At 38.1% G+C, this 18,491-nt stretch overlaps 1 protein-coding gene across 1 annotated transcript in view; it reads left to right on the forward strand.

Annotated features, from left to right (window-relative positions):
* The window catches only part of COL12A1 (collagen type XII alpha 1 chain), a gene marked incomplete at its 5' end in the record, with an annotated part of 99,527 nt that overhangs the window by 76,894 nt on the left and 4,142 nt on the right, over window positions 1-18,491 (forward strand). Inside the window, 11 exons of the mRNA XM_082305629.1 lie at window positions 527-604; window positions 1,231-1,317; window positions 2,181-2,234; window positions 2,763-2,858; window positions 4,897-4,950; window positions 6,199-6,252; window positions 7,499-7,552; window positions 8,678-8,749; window positions 15,387-15,422; window positions 15,527-15,593; window positions 17,194-17,382. Coding sequence (XP_082161755.1) covers window positions 527-604; window positions 1,231-1,317; window positions 2,181-2,234; window positions 2,763-2,858; window positions 4,897-4,950; window positions 6,199-6,252; window positions 7,499-7,552; window positions 8,678-8,749; window positions 15,387-15,422; window positions 15,527-15,593; window positions 17,194-17,382 — 841 coding nt within the window. The remainder of the gene's footprint in view (window positions 1-526; window positions 605-1,230; window positions 1,318-2,180; window positions 2,235-2,762; window positions 2,859-4,896; window positions 4,951-6,198; window positions 6,253-7,498; window positions 7,553-8,677; window positions 8,750-15,386; window positions 15,423-15,526; window positions 15,594-17,193; window positions 17,383-18,491) is intronic.

Here is an 18,491-nt window from a genome sequence, read left to right on the forward strand (position 1 = left end):
AACTCTTGGGGTGAAAAAAAAGAGAGGAAACTGCTTTTACTGTACAGTCTATCTAAGGTCTCCACTTTAGCCTTTCTGCAGAACTTTTCCCTACTAATGTCAGTGGAAAATTCCATACATGAATCTGAATTAATATATGACCCAAGGCCTGCAGTCCTTAGAGCTGATCCAGAAGTTTTTCAGCAAGATTTCATGTTGAAGTGCACAGGCACTCAGCTGATGTAGAAGTTCATCGGTGTTATTCATTAAGTATTGCAAAATATTTCTTGAGTCACTTTATTTGGTTACCTTTTGCCCCAGAACAAGAGCAAGCATCAGTGCTTGAAGTTCTTGTAGCCTTATGTAGGCTTGGTTTTAAATTTTTTTATTATTTTAAAATCATTTTTCTGTCAGTGTCAAAAAAAGAAGTAAAAGTCTGAATGATGTTAACTACATTAGAAATAAATTGTTTGAGGAGTCATTTTTAATGATAATGCCACTAAATAACATGTCTAGTATTTTTCAAGAGTCCTCCTTTCTTTTACAGTTAGAAATCCAGAATTTTGACATTGTATGCAGTCCAGTTTGGACTAGCAGAGACAGATGCTGTGATCTTCCTTCTATGGTAAGTATAAATGAGTGAGAAGCTATTCAGAAAATCATTATTAATAGCAAATAACAATATCAATGTTAGCCTGGTATTATACCTCGTACTGACAACACATCTAAATCACAGTTCTCAGAGCAGCCACTGAACAACACTGCACGTCAAAGTTTTGTGTCTGAAGGAGAAAGATTGTAATGTGCTAGAATTGAATCCTTTAGGAATGGTGGAAAAAATGTCAGTTATATTTTGTATTTCAGTGATATTTAAGATCCTAGGTATTATGAATGGAATAGCTATATTTTTTTTAATCTGTTCTTAGATTGGAATTCAAAAAGTAACTAGTTTATTCTTTGTCAGTGCCAGCTGATTGTCTAATGGATATAAATATTAGGACAACAGAAGTTGCACTGAATTTGATTATGCCTGTGCCTCTGTTGTTAGTGTCTTGTATAGCTCTCAGAGAAAATCTGCTAAAAATATGACAGGTCCTGTAGAAACATTTGGAAACGACTGTTTATTTGTGAGTTCTACTTGTGCTTAAAAATAGGATAATAGAGAATCTTGCTGTTATTGTTGTAGAAAAGTATACTGCCACCAAGTACTTTTCTTTAAAAGGACAGTAATTGTTGTGATTGAATTTTCAGAGGGATGAAGCAAAATGCCCAGCTCTTCCAAATGCTTGTACCTGTACTCAAGACAGCGTGGGACCTCCAGGACCCCCTGGACCAGCTGTAAGGAACTAGTCGCAATAGACAGATTTTCTGATTTTGAAATTTATGGAAGTAGTTTTGTGTTGATCTGTGGTTTTGTGAAACAAAGGTCAGTCAGAGAGAGTTTCTATCAACACGTCCATAAGATCATGGTAATCTGTTCCCTTTCCATCTTAGTTTAAAACACAGTTGGGCAGCTCTTACCATCTCTGCTTGTTTATGTAATAATCCTTTTCCCATATTCCCAATTTGATCACCGTGAATAGCTCCTCATTGTTTGATAGGTTGAAAGAATCTGGACCAATCTCAGCCGTCTTGCACTTCATGTACAAGATATTTTTAATGGACTGTGCAAATATTTTTCCTAAATACAGAGTCAGGATTTCACTCCAAGGAAAGATTCTTTACTCTATCAGGGAAATAAATTAGTTACTCTCTTTTTTTATGTGGAGAGATAGTAATCTATGGAATGGATATGCTCCTACCAATTGCTTTGAATATAAGGGAGTTATACTCAGCCCAGTAGTCCTTCTACTTTGAAACTATCAAAATTGCTGCATGAGGAATCTGAAGCCCAGTTAAGTTGTCTGGCAGTCTACTAGAGAGGTATCCAGAGATTTTGATGAATATAAATTGAAGAAGTTTATGTCTGCAGAGACAAAAATGACAATAATTTTTCATGGGCTGAAGTGGTAAGGCTGAAGCTGATGTGGTTTACCTGAGTTTCTGATGCATCTTTTATTCTAGTTCTCTTTTTAGCAGTGTGATCTATACACTTCAAAACTTTGGGCTTTTGCATAAGAGTTTGATAAAAATGATTCATAATGTTCACCAATATGATGTGCCTGTATGAAATACATTTTATTTCCAAATATTCAATTTAGGGTGGCCCAGGCGCTAAAGGTCCCAGAGGTGAAAGGGGTTTGACTGGATCATCTGTAAGTATCTTTCTGGAATGCATCTATAATGTTGCTACATGCTTACCTGTATGAAAATTTGTATGCTTAGTTCTATGCTGAGCTAAGAATGGAGACTAAAAATTTAATTGGAAACATTCCTATATGTTATTTATGTGCAACCTACCTATTTGAGACTATGTATACACAGCCTATGTATATATGTAGCCTCAAAGGCTTTGACTGTACATCAGGAAACTGGAGTACATGCATCAGGGTGTTAATACACACTCTGCAGCATTGTTGTCCTTTCCTCTGTACAGAGGAGACAGCTATACTTCTAATTAACATTGCAAGAAGGCATGTATTGGCCTGAGACCACCAACATGAATCAGAGAATAGTTTATGAAAGGATATGCCGCTTGGATAACTGTTTCCACAGTTGTTCTGAAGTATTAAATGTGTCTCCAGGCTTCTGACTTACCCTAAGGGTCTAACCCAAAGGATTTTGGGTTATAGATCTAAGAAGGGGTTGTCATTTACAATCTTGTTCCAATTTTCTGCTTTAAGGGGCCACCTGGTCCTCGTGGTGAGACAGGTCCTCCTGGTCCTCAAGGTCCCCCAGGTCCACAGGGCCCCAATGGGCTGTCAATCCCAGGAGAACCGGTGAGTGGCTGTTGCGAGTGTGGGTGGCACTGTGTGTGGAGTCAGAGCTGTCCATGGGGGTGGTGGTCTTGGGAAGGGGATGGCGGTCTTGGGAAGAGGGTGGCAGCTTTGCCCTAACATTTTGTTTTTCCCTGCAACACAGTATTACGAAACAAGTCTCTCTGAAACAAGTCTTTTCCAATACAATAGCATTTTCTATCCTGAATGTTACATATGCTTATGGGATGTCTGTGAAGGGACAGAGTCTAAGTGTGGCACTGTACATTGTGCTACTCCACTTTTTCTCTTATAGCTTTTCTGTAGAGTTGCGAGGCCTTCAAGTTCAAGGACTCAAAACTATCAAACTGTGGGGCAGGAAAATTAAGCATGCAATATTACTCTGAAGCCTTTCTCACAGATTTACATGTTCAACTTCTATTTTCTGAGCCTAAATCAGTAGCTGAAAGTTCAGAGAGGCAATGGGTGCCTAGATCTAGGCATAACAAAATAACCCTTCATTGCAAGGGGGCTTTCTTGACAACGGCATGCATATTTTAGTGAGAGGCTACTTCTGATTTCATGTACATGCCTTCAAAGTCAGAGTAACTCTGTTAACACTGATGAAGTTTCACCAGATTCGGGTTTTTAGAGCAGATAGCATAGGTAACCCTTTGTCTACATTCTGAATGTATTGACTGCTTTTGCCACATTTTAATAAGTAATCACCCCAAAAGCAGGAATATAATTTTGATGTTTCCTGTTTAGGAATAGCATGAATTTTAACACAATCAGGAGCTTTTTGTATGAGGTCTTTGATTAAAATGTAAAGTTTATGAAAACAAATAATAGAATTGTTGTCTGATTGCACACTCTCTTATATTGCATTTGAAACCAGGTTATCTTCTGAGTCTGTAATGTGATTTGGGAAATAGAAAACAAAATGTGCTCCAAGATTAGATACACCTTCTGTTTTGTAAGGACAAAGTAGAAACATTTTATTAACCAGTGTAGATGCTTTTCAGTTTTTTGTTATATACTGGGATGAAAACTTCATCAAGATGGCCTAGAGGTGCCAAACAGCAAGAAAGGCCAAACACATTCCTTTTACATGTGGAACACAATAAATACTTTTGTTTGTCACATTCAGTTTGAAAACCCTTGAAGAATGAAAGGACCAACAAACCCAACATAATTCTTGGAACTTCTCATTAGTTAACAATGTTAGATTGCCACTTTTGAGTCATGTAATTTCATTTTTCATATCAATTGCAATTTGCATTGGCAGGCTATGTTTACAAATTGTTTGATTATTTATGTGCCATCAACAGTTATTAATGCTGGATTATCACATAAACCACTGTGGAAAATAAATATTGTATTGTCAAATTTAGTTCATGTAGGTTTAGACTGTGCATTTATACTGAAGTGCTGTAGTATATGTTGAATGCAAGCAAGTTGTGAAAGGCAATACATTGCTTCTTTATATGCTCCTACACCTTGCGTCCTGGAACTGTGTAATGCCTTTTAGACCATAGGTTAGAGAAAAACTGTGATACTTTAAAAAGACTGAGCTTTTACCTTTGCTGAGCGTAGACAGCTCCATTCACCAGTTGAGAAAGATAAGGGAGGCTGGGAGAAAACATGTAACGCTTCCCTGGTTTTCTGCTTGTGAAGACACTGATATCAGTCTCTGTTACTGAAAAGTCTGTGTTACTTCCTTATCAAAATATGTGCCTCTTCCAAATGTCTGCTTGCCTATGTTTTTAATATAATGCCAACCAGTCATCCTTTATTTCCAAATATTTGTGAGATGATCAGTATTGCTTCAGTTAAGAGGTGTATGTATCTTGCTTTATTCCATAATCATAGAATCGTTTACGTTGGAAAAGACCTTTAAGATCATCGAGTCCAACCATAAATAATAATACATAAATGGCTTATGGATTCTTTAATTTAGGCATCTTGCAGGAATTATTTTGTGTCCATTTACACAAATTAGTTATTTTACTGACCTATTCTGTAATTCAGAATCTCTAACAGTCATTTATGAAAATTATAGGGTCGTCAAGGAATGAAAGGTGATGCTGGCCAGCCTGGACTACCAGGGCGATCGGTAAGTCAATACTTAGACAAGATGATGTCATTTTATACTATTCCTGATGCAGATTGGCAGCTGAACAGCTGTCTTTGACACCACCAGGAGTCATGGGCTCTTCTCATACCTTCCTAAGCAATAGTTTTGGAAACATAATTATCTTACACATAGGAATTTGAAATGTAGGAAATAATAGTAAACCATTCAAAATAGCAAGAGTGAAAGAGCAGCTGTAGTGAGTCAAGCCAAATGTCCATCTGGATACTTGTGAATGCACAGGGACAGACCATTGGATTAGGAAAAGTACACTGATAACTCCCCAGGCAGATCTCTCAACTTCTGACCACCTGCAGTTAAATGTCTTCCTAAAACAGAGGTTGCAGAACCTTTGCTGAACCCTTCTTCAGCAATGTTGTCTAATTGCTTTCTACTTTTGGAAGCCAAATGGTCTTTGGACATTAATTGTATGCTTTCTGAAAGAAGAAATAAATATTAAATTTCACTTACTTGCAGGTTTCTCTATTGTAAACTAGGATTAGGGTTTGAGGAGAAAAAAATAAGGGTTTTTTTGATAATCAACCAGATTTTAATAATCTAAGGTCATTGATCTGCACATGTCGTGACACAACTAATATTCCTTGCTTACTGTATTGTCCTTGATTTTACTGGGGATATAAAGACTGTATGGGAGATTTAATTTCATATATCAGGTAAGGTCAGTCATGAACCAAGGGCCTTGTATTCTTTACCTGTTTCATTAGTCCTTATAACCCTGAGTAATATACATTTAGGGAGTAGTAATGTCCTGTAGAAAGCAATGCTACATTTTAGTGTACGGTGAGATTAGACAGAAAAGGGGGAAGAACATGACAACATGATACAAAGCTGTTCAATATCCAATTCCTACAGCAGTGGTACTGATCCTACAGACTGTTAAAGGATTAGCTGACATCTCTAAGTCATGCTTGTAAAGGCAATAAACCAGGTATATCTGTTTTATGGGAACAGTACTGAAAACTATTTTTGCAGTTGAATTATGGGCTGGTAAGGAAGTGGAAGTAAAAAGCAGAGTGAGGGTGAAGACTCCTGTATCATGTATATGAAATAAATGGTTTCTCCTAAAGGTTTGTTTTATTTTTGTAAATGCCAAAAAGAAACATTGAGGACAGTTAGATATTTAAATGTGTGCATAAATACTGGGATGATTCGCATAGCAGTGATGATTGTTGTGTCATGGATACAGTTTATCATTCCTTTTCCTTCTAGGGAACCCCAGGTTTACCTGGTCCACCTGGCCCAACGGGACCTCCAGGCGAAAGGGTAAGGTTTCCTCAGTTTATCTTCTGAAAAGACCGAGTAATGTTTTTTTTTCCCCCCCTTCTTTATCATATATTTTTTTTTCAAGTGCTTTTTCAAAAGGAGTCCTTTTATCAGTATCCAACCTAGAGACATAAAAACGGAAGGACTGGCAAGACTTGGAGGTGAAAATCTCCCCAGATAGCCATAGGGTAGCCAGATAGTTTCTGTAAAAATTGCACTGCTCACTCTCCTGACTAGGTTCTCAGATGTCTGCACCCATAGAGCAGTATGTCCACTGAGCAGGGCTCTGCTGAGGTACTCGGCCCTGCTGTCTTCCACACACTGTTGCTGCTGCAGGGGATCCCTTTCAAATTCTGCTTGTCTCAATGTCTGGGAGATGTCATATGTGTCATATGTGTAAAGAATCTGTCTGTGCCATTCTTACCGTGGAGGTCAAGTTTGCTCCTTAACCTTTGACTACCTGGAGCTAAGAACTTTTCTTTGGATGGGGGATCCTGAAATGTCTTCATAGCGAAGGGCATGTGCACAGGTATTTCATTGTGGAGTTGTTGCAATCCCTTTCTTCTAATTTGGGGTCAACTAAGCAAATCTCTTTTGTCTTCAAGGTGGCATATCACCTTTGAGATGACTGAAGCAATGACTTACCTTTACAGTCAAAATAAATAGCTGATATATGCATTTATAGTTATCGTTTAGTGGGAGCCGATAGCCAGAAATGAAAGCAGACCACCATGTGATAGCCAGTTGCCAAAGAACATACCATGGGATTGGTGGGCCATTAGTGGACCATGGACCATCAATGTTAATTTGTGAATGTGTTAGATTATTGAAATGGGATTTCTCAGCATCTCTTCATACAGGGGAAGTATCTGAGAGGGAGATTGTTCTTCATTTAAGTAGAAACCTCAGATTTTCCAGCTAATCTCTGAGTAATAGAATAGCAAAAAGGGAGATCTTGGTCCTCTGGGATAGAACGATTCCTTTTCTTAAAAACGTTGAGAGAGACTCATTCCATCTTCAGTTAATCAACAGCAGCTGAACATCATCTAAATTGGCTGAAGATCATTGTTCTATAGCATTGTCCAGCATTAGTTGTGATAGCTATTTTTATAACTTATATTGTAGGTAGGTTTTTAAATACATGCTAGTAGTAATCAGAAGCATTGCAGTTACATAATCTTAAAGGCCATTTTAATCAGTCTACAATCTTAGGTTAATCTCTAATCATGTGTTTGTTTTTTAATAGGGTTTCACAGGAAAAGATGGTCCCACAGGTCCCAGAGGCCCACCAGGACCAGCGGTAAATATAATTTTGTCTTTGATATACTCTGAAATAAAAGACTTGAGCCAAGAGAGAGCCACATTGACATTTTCAGTTTCTGTCAAATATGAAATGGATCCTCTGTTTAGTATCCTAAATGGATCTGGGAAACTCTCAGTAAAAGGTGAGCAGACAGCTGCTTAAAGCATGTATTCACAAACATTCATAAGAGTGGTTTTGAAACTGATTTCTGCCAGTGTAAATACGGGAAGAACTAGTTTACCTGGTTCTTTAGGCATGATCTTTAAATGCAGAGCTAGGTCTACTGAAACCAATCAGCTTATTACTTATGGTCTGATGAAAACAAACTCTGTTAATACAAGTTTTTCTTGACAAGAGTATTTGAGGATTAGTTTTTGCTTAAAAAGCTACTTCGTTGTCTTTTGTGGGACCATGCTAGAAAAGGTGCTGGTTGTTAGAGAAAAACGTATCATGCTGGATCAGACAGCCTGAAATAGGCAAGTTGCTGCAGCTCTATGTTACCGGGTCCAACCAGTAGTGAGGCAGAAGATGTGTTCCCAGTAGGCACACGTTCACAGAGCACACATCTACACCATGTACATTTATATAGACAGGAGTTACTAGGGCAGCGTATTATTTGGGCTGCCCGTGCTCCCCTACGATTGTCTGTCTTGTGCTCCTTTGTGGGTGTGCAGATGAGCTAGATAACCTAACACTGGTCTTTTATTTGTTCATATTTATCTCATATCACTAGAATGGCTTTTATGGACTTCTTGTTGAGGACTTTTACATGGATCACAGACCTGCTAGATGAAGTTAGAAGGCCAAACTGTCTTGTATTTCTTTAGGAATCTGTCGTTAAGAGTGATGCTAAAAACATATGGACACTCTCTGCATCTTTAGATTCAGAAATGCCTGTTAAACTGTGGTGTTATGTAAAAGGACACATTTCCATGAAAAACAAACTATTTTTTCTGGAGGAAAGTTTTCAAGCCTGTTATGTACCTAATAGAAAAAAAGAAATCCAAAACTGATAGGAGCCATTTTCAGTATTGCTTTGCACTCAATGCAATAACACATTTCTTATTAGCACTTAGGCTGTTGTGGATTTCCACAATTCACTTTATATGTCTTCTGCTGCAGGGTGCCCCAGGAGTTCCAGGAGTTGCTGGCCCAAGTGGAAAACCAGGGAAGCCAGGAGATCGTGGGACACCAGTAAGATAATGATACACTTATAGTATCAAATTTAAAATTACAGGTTGTTGATGAATACGAGACTTCTTCTTGCTTTAAATACTTGTCTTGCACTTATGACAGTGGTTAATACAGTGGAGCTGACCTAAGACCACAAGCCTTTTTTTAAAACTATTTTATTTTTATAGTACGTAATTTTGCTGAGTTTAATAGTTGGGGCTGGAAATTGTGGTCTCTGGTTTCCACTAAAATGATCGTAGGCATTATGTGCCAAGACATATATTCCTACACTGCATAAGCATGAAGAACTGGGTCAGCAAAATGGCTGGAAAGTCTTTATATTTGTGTATGTGTGCGTGCAGTCCGCTGAAGGTGGACAATCTTTGATAATATTACGTAATCACTTCTGTTTTGCAAATGTTTTCTGGTTTTTACAATGTGGTTTCAAAATTATTTGGGGGTGGTTTCTGTTGGTTCTACTCAAACCTTTGAAGTTAAAGTGCATCCTGAATAGGGAGAAAGAGCAGGAGGTGCTGCTCTCAACTCACCACCAACAGTTTCAGGAGAAATTTGAATTGATTAATTTATGGGATCTCTGAGAAATTATACTTGAGTCAGGAGTAGAGACAACAATTGAAACGGGAAGTCATTCATTACTTCTACCTTAATGTCTGGCAACCAGCCAGAATTTTCCATCCCACTTCAATGTCATTGTGTATACGACAGCTGGAAAATTTGAAAGAATATATAGTAAGCTGGACAGCTTGATGATTATGAAGTGGAAGCTCCCAGGAGCTCCTGGAAGCTGGGTAATTTTCTCATATACATGTTGAATTCAGTCTGCATTTGCCAGCCTGTAAATGCAATTTCTCCTTGCAGTAGAGGACATTGAGTGTCTTAGGAAAGCACTGAAGCTTTCCTGCCTTTAGACATACATTGCTAAAGTGTAGTGATAGGACAAGGGGTAATGGCTTTAAACTGAAAGAGGGTAGATTTAGATTAGCTATAAGGAGAAAATTCTTTATTCAGAGGGTGGTGAGGCACTGGAAGAGGTTGCCCAGAGAAGTTGTGGGTGCCCCATCCCTGGAAGTGTTCAAAGCCAGGTTGGATGGGGCTTTGAGCAACCTGGTCTAGTGGGAGGTGTCCCTGCCCATGGCAGGGGGGTTGGAACTAGATGATCTTTAAGCTCCCTTCCAACTCAAACCATTCTGTGATTCTATGATGTTCCTGCCAGGTCAGATGTTTGATAGACATAGCTGGGGCACAAGGTGTTGTGGTTTGTTTCACAAGTGAGCTTCAAACTACCAGGTGTATCCAAATTTTCCTTCACCTGGGACACTGGATAGTTAACCCACTATAGCAGCAAAGATCATCTGCAGGTAAATAATGTGCATAGAAGGAAATTTGGCTACAAGCCCAGTTTCAGTGCTTTTGCAAAACAAGACAGTCAACTCCTGTCCTAGTACCACGTATAAGTTCTCCAATACTCTAATCTTAAGAGTTCCTTTCAGTTATAAATACATTTTTTTTTTTCAGTTGTTGCACTTTCTTGTAATGAGACACTGTGCATCATATTTACCATTTCTTATGTTTCTAGAACAGATCCCAGCAGGAATTCTGGCTTGCACCTTGCACAGATGTTTCATCAGATTCCTGGTGGACAGAATTTCAATGCTTTCCTTTGTGTTCAGTATTAGAATTGCCAAAGGTGCAGCCTAATGGCCAAACGCAACTTGCCGTGTCATGAATCATAGTTCAGGCCTGCCTGAATTTGTAACTTCCTGTCCTGGAGAAAGATACTGAGGCTTCACATTGCCTCTGGTAAATACAAGGAGTAAATAATTTTTGACCAGATCCTGCCGTTTTTTCTTCTATCTGAACAATCTATATTCATGGTACTATGCAGTGCAAGTCAGGTGAAAGACCGCTACAAAGCAGGGAACATTACACCCCAGGCAAAAGAGACACAGTTACATGCAAATTATGAGGAGCCTTGGTGTTGCGAAGACATTCCCAGGGAATGCAGTCAATTGGAGCTCTTTCCTGAAGTGTTAAATACCACTAATGTGCTAAGCTGAGGCAGACCACACCACGAAAGTGGCTGTAAACATTTCTCTACCTCAGTGTGTACTTATACTAGAACAAGTTGATACTTGAAGTGTTAACTGAGTTTTCATGGAAATAGGAAATTTGACTTTATAATCTGCTTATAAGTACTTCCAAGAGAAACAGGTGTTTTTTTTGTGTAGTAACAAAATGACAGAAAAAGGAACAGTAAGAACACAAATGAGTCAGTAATCTATTGAGAATTGAGCACTGGCTATCCTAGAGGAGACTAAAATATCTGTACTCTCTCTGTCTGGTCAGAGAGCAAGAATTTGGTAGTAGTCTGTACATATATCATAGGGTAACAATGAGCAAGGGTAAGAAAGACTCATTAAGCTAAAAGACGATATTAGCTCAGGAAGAAATGGATAAGTTTTCTGTGAATAAATGTAATGGGAAATAGCAGATCTTGGACTACCAGAGAAGAAAAGTTCCAGTACTGTTTTTTTTACTGTTTGAGAGTAAAAATGGTAATGGATGGGTAGGCAGACTAAGTCGTCTTAAGGTAGAGCTGTCTTTCTAAAACAGACTCTGTGACAACAGGGTCTGACTTTGTTGATCTAGAAGTTCCCCAGGAAATCGTGCAAGGCATTCATGTTTTATATATAAGATGCTGTTAGACTGATGCCTCCAGGACCAAACAGGCTGTGAAAACCTTGAGAGGTTAATCCCGAGCACATAAGGGAGATGTTTGTTGTGAGTTAAATGCAGTTTTTGAGCATTTTCCATTCTCTGCTGCCATGTGTTTACTGATCTTGCATCCATCTATGCAGACATCCTAGATGAAGTCTCAAAAAGACGCTGCTTTGGGAGCAGCGAACTGGTGGTTCTTGTGGGGAGCAAACATTCTTTTGGGGAAAACAATTGAGTGCATTATCTTTTAAAGTAAAAATAGCAAAACTTCCTTTGTTTTGTCCTCCTTCAGCTGTAGAACTCTGCTGCAGCTCCAGCCTTCATCCCACAGCTCAGAAAAATCCCACATGCAGCATAAACTAGCTTTTCCTCACACTGACCCCAAGTGACTCCCTCATTGCAGGATATCAACAGAACAGAATGTCAGCAGCAGCTGCTGCTTCTCAAAATGCTGGCAAGCAGTTGGCTAAATTGCACGTTTTTGTCTATTAAAAGAAAATAAACTGAAATTTAAGAAGAATATAAGCAAGTGGGAGGAAGAAGCAAATAGCAACTCGGTAATTGCAGTTGTAGTTATTTTTTGGAAATCATATTTCTAAAATATCTAGGTGGAAAATGAACTTTGTTGTTAATATGGCCAGTCAGCCTCTAATCTTCAAATTTTTAAAATTACTTCGGAATAGCCTATAGATTTCCAGTCAGAAGGCTGAATAAGTGTATCTTTGCAAGGTCACAAAATGAAGAATGAGGCTCATTTGATTTCAATGAATTGTAAAATTGATTGTATATTACTTATAATTAAGGAATGGCCTTAGGATTTTTCTAGCTGGGGAACCTTTGTTGGCAATACTTTGGAGCAACGTTGTGCTGTTGTTATCAGAGCACCTTCCTGTCTTACCAGCATCGCCTGTGGCTGAAGGCAGCCTGAAGAACTTTTCTTGACCGGTCAGCAAAAATATTTCCAGAAGCAGTATATAGGATTTGAATATTTTAAGTTTGCTTCATTTTTTTTCTCTTCTATGTATAGTTCTGGTGTGTGAATGCTCTAGCAAGTGAATTCATTGGAACAGGGCACTTTAAGTAATTATTAGAATATTGCCAGGATGGTAGACCAGAAATCTGATTTCTAATGCTTGCACTTACCTAGTGAATAAATGAGAAGACGTACTGCATGATTTGCTTCTGGTCAAAACAACACGAGGTTGTACTATGAAAGCCTTAGAAAGACAGAGAATACAATGAGCAGGTATTATAAATATGTACTCAGCAGATAATTTCAAATGAATATGCTTTCAGAAAACAGCAAAAATTGCCAAGTTTCAAACAGAAAGAGAAGCACCAAATAATTTGTTAATATTTTTCCCCCCAGATTTTCATGTTATAGACCAGTGCAAGTGAAAAACCTGCAATTCTATTCAGTGGATATTTCAGATAAATGTGATAGTTTATAACTGAGATGTTAATGTCTGTTGAATTCAGAGTCAAATTACATCTCTTTTAGAGCTTCAGTACATCAGCATTTACCACAATGTTAATTATTAGAGAATGACAGATAGAAATGTCATATTTTCCTGATGGTTTTAATTGTTACAGTTTATTTATGTTGTTATGGCATTTACAAGTCCATGGTCTGTTTCAGCATGTGGCTGTGCTAAGCTAAAACTGAAAGACAGACTTTTTCCCTGTGGACTTCACAGAGTAAGAAAAGATATAGGTGAAAGAGTGCAGGACAGAAGGGAAAGAATGTTAATCAGTTTGATGTGTATATTGTGTAGTATTAGTAACTGTCTCACTGGTGGCATAATTTATTCTAGTGGCACATTTATGGTGTCACCATTCTAAATCTTTCATTTGAGTCTGTACAATTAATTTTGCATGAAAGATCTGTTATGCATGATGCAAATGTACTGTATGCCAACTATTTAACTCACTGATGGATGAACTGCCTCATATTTTCTGTGGCACATCATGGGGTAGGCACATGCAACACTGCTGCTGAGAAGCTCAGATGGCATACTAAGTTCACACCTCGACATAGCCCATCAGAATTTGTTTGCCCAAAACCTCGATGGAAGTCTATGAAACAGTGCCACTGCATTTGAATTGTATCTGCTGTGGCCTCAGTGGAATGATTTGTCGTGTTGTTGAAATTAATTGCGGGTACTGTGGGAATGTTATGAAAAACAGCTGCAGCCCACACTTAGCCTTTGCTTTGTTAATGGTGATAAACAGGCTCCTTAAAGAAATACTATGATGTAAAAAGCAGTAATACTTAGGATATACGTGTAACTATGTGGAGAACCATGCAGAGCAGCAGATGACCAAACTGGTTTTTCACCTTTGAAATATGCCTTACATTCAAATAGTAATTAAGGCTACAAGTGAAAATCTATTTGAACTCATGCTAGCCTCTTTTTACTTAACTAACACAGCTCATGTGCTCTTTGGACACATTCTGGCAGGTGAATTTACAATAGATTTTTAGAAGGACTCAGCTGTGGCCTAACTACATCCACTGAAGTCACCTGTAAAACTCACACTGGCGACTTCAGGAGCCATAGTTTAGGGCAAAGTTTTGTTTGTACTGCCCTGGAATTTGGCACACGTGGCATTTTTCACAGTGAGTATTCAAGAGCATTGGAAGGGCTATTCATGATGGCTTCCCAAGCAGGTCTTGCAGTAAATGCAGTTTTGTTTTGGTTGTTTTTTTTTTTTTTTCTTTTTTTTTTTCTTTTTGTATTTTGATGTCAAAATTAAAAGAATAGTTTTAAAACGCTTTGCAGATTTTTAGATTTTTCAAAGGGCGACATAGTGGCTAAAACAAATGACTGTGAATCTAAGTTTCTACTTATTTTAAATAGACACCTGCAATTTTTACTGTGGCCAAAATCATGTCAAATAAACCAAAGCAAGTTGTAAACATCCTTCTGAAATCATTGCTGTCTATTTTGAAAATCTTTAAAAATCCATCATACCAAGCATTGTAAGTACAATTTCTTTGGAAAGTGTGGTTTGCTCTCTCTTGATGCTTTTCTTTGCTAGCACTGGAATGCCAACATAAGGCTAAAATCTCAAAATGTTGTGTGAGAGGTGCACACACAAATTTTTGTTTGCAGAGTAGATTGTGTGTGCATATCTCCAGTTCAGCATTTAAAAATATCTTCAGAGTATACGTGATACTTTTCCAGCCATAGACACATACATACATAAAAATTAGAATCAGTCCTTCTGGATGGCTTGTTGCAAAGTGTTCTTGAAAACCAAAAAACGCACAACAACCACTAGAGTATTCAAAGGCAAATGGAAATTGCTGTTAGACAAAAGTTAGCTCTTGCAAATGTCAATAATTATAAAGCAGCTCAAGCTAAAACGTCTGTGAGACTGTTGTAAGACTAGAAATGGTTGAGAATTAGCAGGGAAGCTGTTGTTATAAATAGAATAAGCACTTAATGTCATCTCTCTCCATGTTACGTGTCATCTCTACATAGCGCATCTTTGCTTAACACAGGGTCTGTTTCTTGTGCGTTCAAGGAGACAGCTACACTTCCTAGACATGTGTTATTCCTAGCTTACCTTCTTTAATGATAAGTTGGCTTAAGACTTAAAATTAAAGAGTCATATATAATTCGCACAAGACTATTCACCATTTACAGAAATGGGATGCTAGAAATTCAACCTTCAAATTCAGATCTTTTTCTTCTGCATCTGTCAGTGTGTTTGGTTATACACAAAAGATCACTGCTTGTCCAGTCTTTTCTGGCACCTGCTTTAGCATCTCTGAAATGTAAAGTTCAAGGAGGACCAGGTCTGTCTTCTTGAAGGAGTCAAAATGTATTCTAAAATTGCATATCTCAAACCTATAGGTGGGGTGGAATAACATAATCCTTCAGCTGTTTTATTTTTACTGTATTTATTTTAGGGAACACCTGGAATGAAGGGAGAAAAAGGTGACAGAGTAAGTCTGCTTTAAAGTCAGTTTTTCTCAGATTTTTTTAATGAAACACTATGTCTTTAAAAACACAGACACTTGCTAATAAAACACTTGTTTTGGTTATTTAGGGTGACATTGCTTCTCAGAACATGATGCGAGCCGTTGCAAGACAAGTTTGTGAACAACTGATAAATGGTAAACGGTGTTGCTTGCTTTGTTTCTCACACTAGTAATTTACTACTTTGTTAAAAGAGAAAACAATGGTTTAAATTTAAGGTGAGGGATATTGGCTACAGAGCATAGCAAGAGCTTGAGTAATCTGATAGCTGTCAGTGATTTGGTGGAAAAAAATGTAGCACTAAATTTTTACTGGATTCAAATGGCTAGCTTGATCATAGACTAACCTGTGACCTTTGGAAATACACATGCAAGTCTAGTACTCTGTACAAGGAAGGTGACTTTCCTTTTGTCAGTCTCGTCCAAAATTACTTTATCTTTGTCATAAAAATCAATATATATTTTCTCATTAAACATGTCTTATCTTCAGAAGGAAGGAATCGGTGAGAAAAAGGATGCTCACTGCAGGTGCTTTGCTAGCAGGAAAAGACAGATGAGTGTTGGGTCAATACTGTGCACAGAATCAGCTGTGCTATGCAAGTAAAAATTATGTTTATTTGGATAAGGACTCCAAATTGAATTTTAGTCCTCTGCTGCCACGCAGTGCAGCTCTGCAGCCCATGAAAGTGTTCTCTACAGAGGCTTTCTCTCTATTCCTGAGGCAGTCCTTTTGCTATCAGTAGACCTGCTGAGGAGGACAGAGACAAATGTGCCCATAAATTGTTCTTAACATTGTTTCTGTAACAAGGGTAAGTGCTGGTTGTGGTAAACAGATAAACCTTTTTGGATCATTAAGAGTGCTTGTGTGGAGGGAGGAGGACAGTATGTCCTTGAAAATGTCTGTGATGGCTGCTATTTAAAACATGTCGATTAGCTGTTGCAGAGGAAGGAAAGTACATTCATGAATGTATTAGACTTATGAATAGGGATGTGTTACCTGAGATCTTTTAGCATGTTGTTTGTGAACATCCCTGCCTTATTTTTTTTCATATTCAGCTCATCTCTTCAGGGTTATGCTAGGACTGGCACATTACACTAATGAGTTAGGGCTAGATGTGGCCCCCCCATTAAGGGCTTCTTTCTGTATAGTTTCACAATGCTGTTGCTTTTGTTCAGACACCTTTCTTTGGAAATGAAATTTGCCTATATGCAGAAGGTATAGAGGTACAAGCCGATGCATCCTACAGGCTTAAAAAAGCGACTTCATAGACTGTGTGCTGCTAGCTATACACATAAATAATTTATACTGTGTTTGTGGTAGCTTCAGAGCTCTGAAAGTACATAGAAATGTGATACTCCACCTTTAGAAGTGTAACAAGTCTTTTCTGTTCTTCAGAGTAGAAACAACCGCTAATTAGAATTCTGAGGGCAAGAGTATTGTAAACAAATGCTTATTTTGTGACTTTAATTGCCTTAGGATTATTTTTTGTTGATGTTATTGACTTTCCAGAATCTCCCTTACCTTTTTTCCCTCCCTCCTCCATTTATGTTCAGCCTTCTTATCAGACATTCATCTTAACTCTTCCTAATTCATCTGTACTAGTTACCTTTAATCTGTTGAATAGAACCAAAGATAGGATTTAATGAAGAGAGAAAATTTGTTATTCCTTCCCACTCTGATAAAAGACTTTCACTCATTTCACGTGGTTTATTGAACCATTTTTCTTTCCTTTTGAAGGTCAAATGAGCCGGTTTAATCAAATGCTGAATCAAATCCCGAATGATTATTATTCAAACCGTAACCAGCCAGGGCCACCAGGACCACCTGGTCCCCCAGGAGCTGCTGGGACAAGAGGGGAACCTGGACCTGGAGGAAGACCAGGATTCCCAGGACCTCCTGGGGTCCAAGGACCACCCGGTGAAAGGGGTGAGTAAATTCCGAGGCAACTATATATTTCACAGTGGACATAGTGCAGAGGCTGCCAGAGGACCTGCCTGATCCCTTTACCATGTCAGACTAGGAAGCCCACACCTAGCAGTAGCCTGTTAGGTCAGTTGGATTGCCTGAGGGACACTGATGTTATGGAGGACAAGGTTAATTACATCAGTGCTTTCCTCTGTCTCTCCCTTGCTCATGTTTCATGAAACACAAGTTGGTATAACATTTTGGCTGCTGTCTCAGGCTTCCACAGGATATCCCAGGAAAGTGAATGTTCTCAGACCTCTTCTGGCACTAAACAGCTACATCTTGAAAGGCTCTTTAGAGTAACACAACTCTTTGCAGAACAGAACTCTGATTAAGAGAGAAAATGAGTCATTACCAAGAATAAAAAGTAGGAGTTGAAAGAATTAGGTCTACATCCTTGGCTCTTTGCAGTACTCTGAGAGAGGGAAGCAACTCTGACCTGAGTTTGAGCATATGGGTAAACCTATTTTGTGGCTACCGCGGATCACTGCAATGACACGGAGTGTTTGTACTGTACTATGTTGTGTTCTTTGCTTATTCCAGCTACTCTACTGTAGCATAGATTCAGTGCTGTGTTTTCTAGTGTGTATTTTAGTATAACCTTTAAAAAAGACTAGAAAAAATCAAGGAAGAATGAGTTTCTGAATTCAGCTCTTTCTTAAACTTATTTCATCATAACTGTTTCTAAGAAAGTGTAAAGCATCCTTTATAGCAGAAGTATGCAAGCTTGAAAATACCTTCCTGTTTGTAGTTTAAAATAATAATGTTCTGTGGTGTTTTAAGTATCTCAGAGACTTTTCTATGTTTGAGAAAGTTTATTCACACTAAATTACTTCTGCATCCTACTTTATTTTTAGGTTAGTATATTTATATACAAATTATTTTCCCAAATGCACATTTGGACATCTGTACAAAATAAGGTTTGACCAGCCTTGTTACATTAAATAATGGGAACTAAATATTAATATCAGTGAGAGAGCATGAAGAAATATTTGTTGATGTAGTTTCCTTCCTTTGGGTTTTATTGCCTTTTTTTTTTTATTTATTATTTTTTTTTTTATTTTATTCTG

This window comes from Platalea leucorodia, assembly GCF_965183815.1.
Source record: "Platalea leucorodia genome assembly, chromosome: 3".
Classification (NCBI taxonomy): domain Eukaryota; kingdom Metazoa; phylum Chordata; class Aves; order Pelecaniformes; family Threskiornithidae; genus Platalea; species Platalea leucorodia.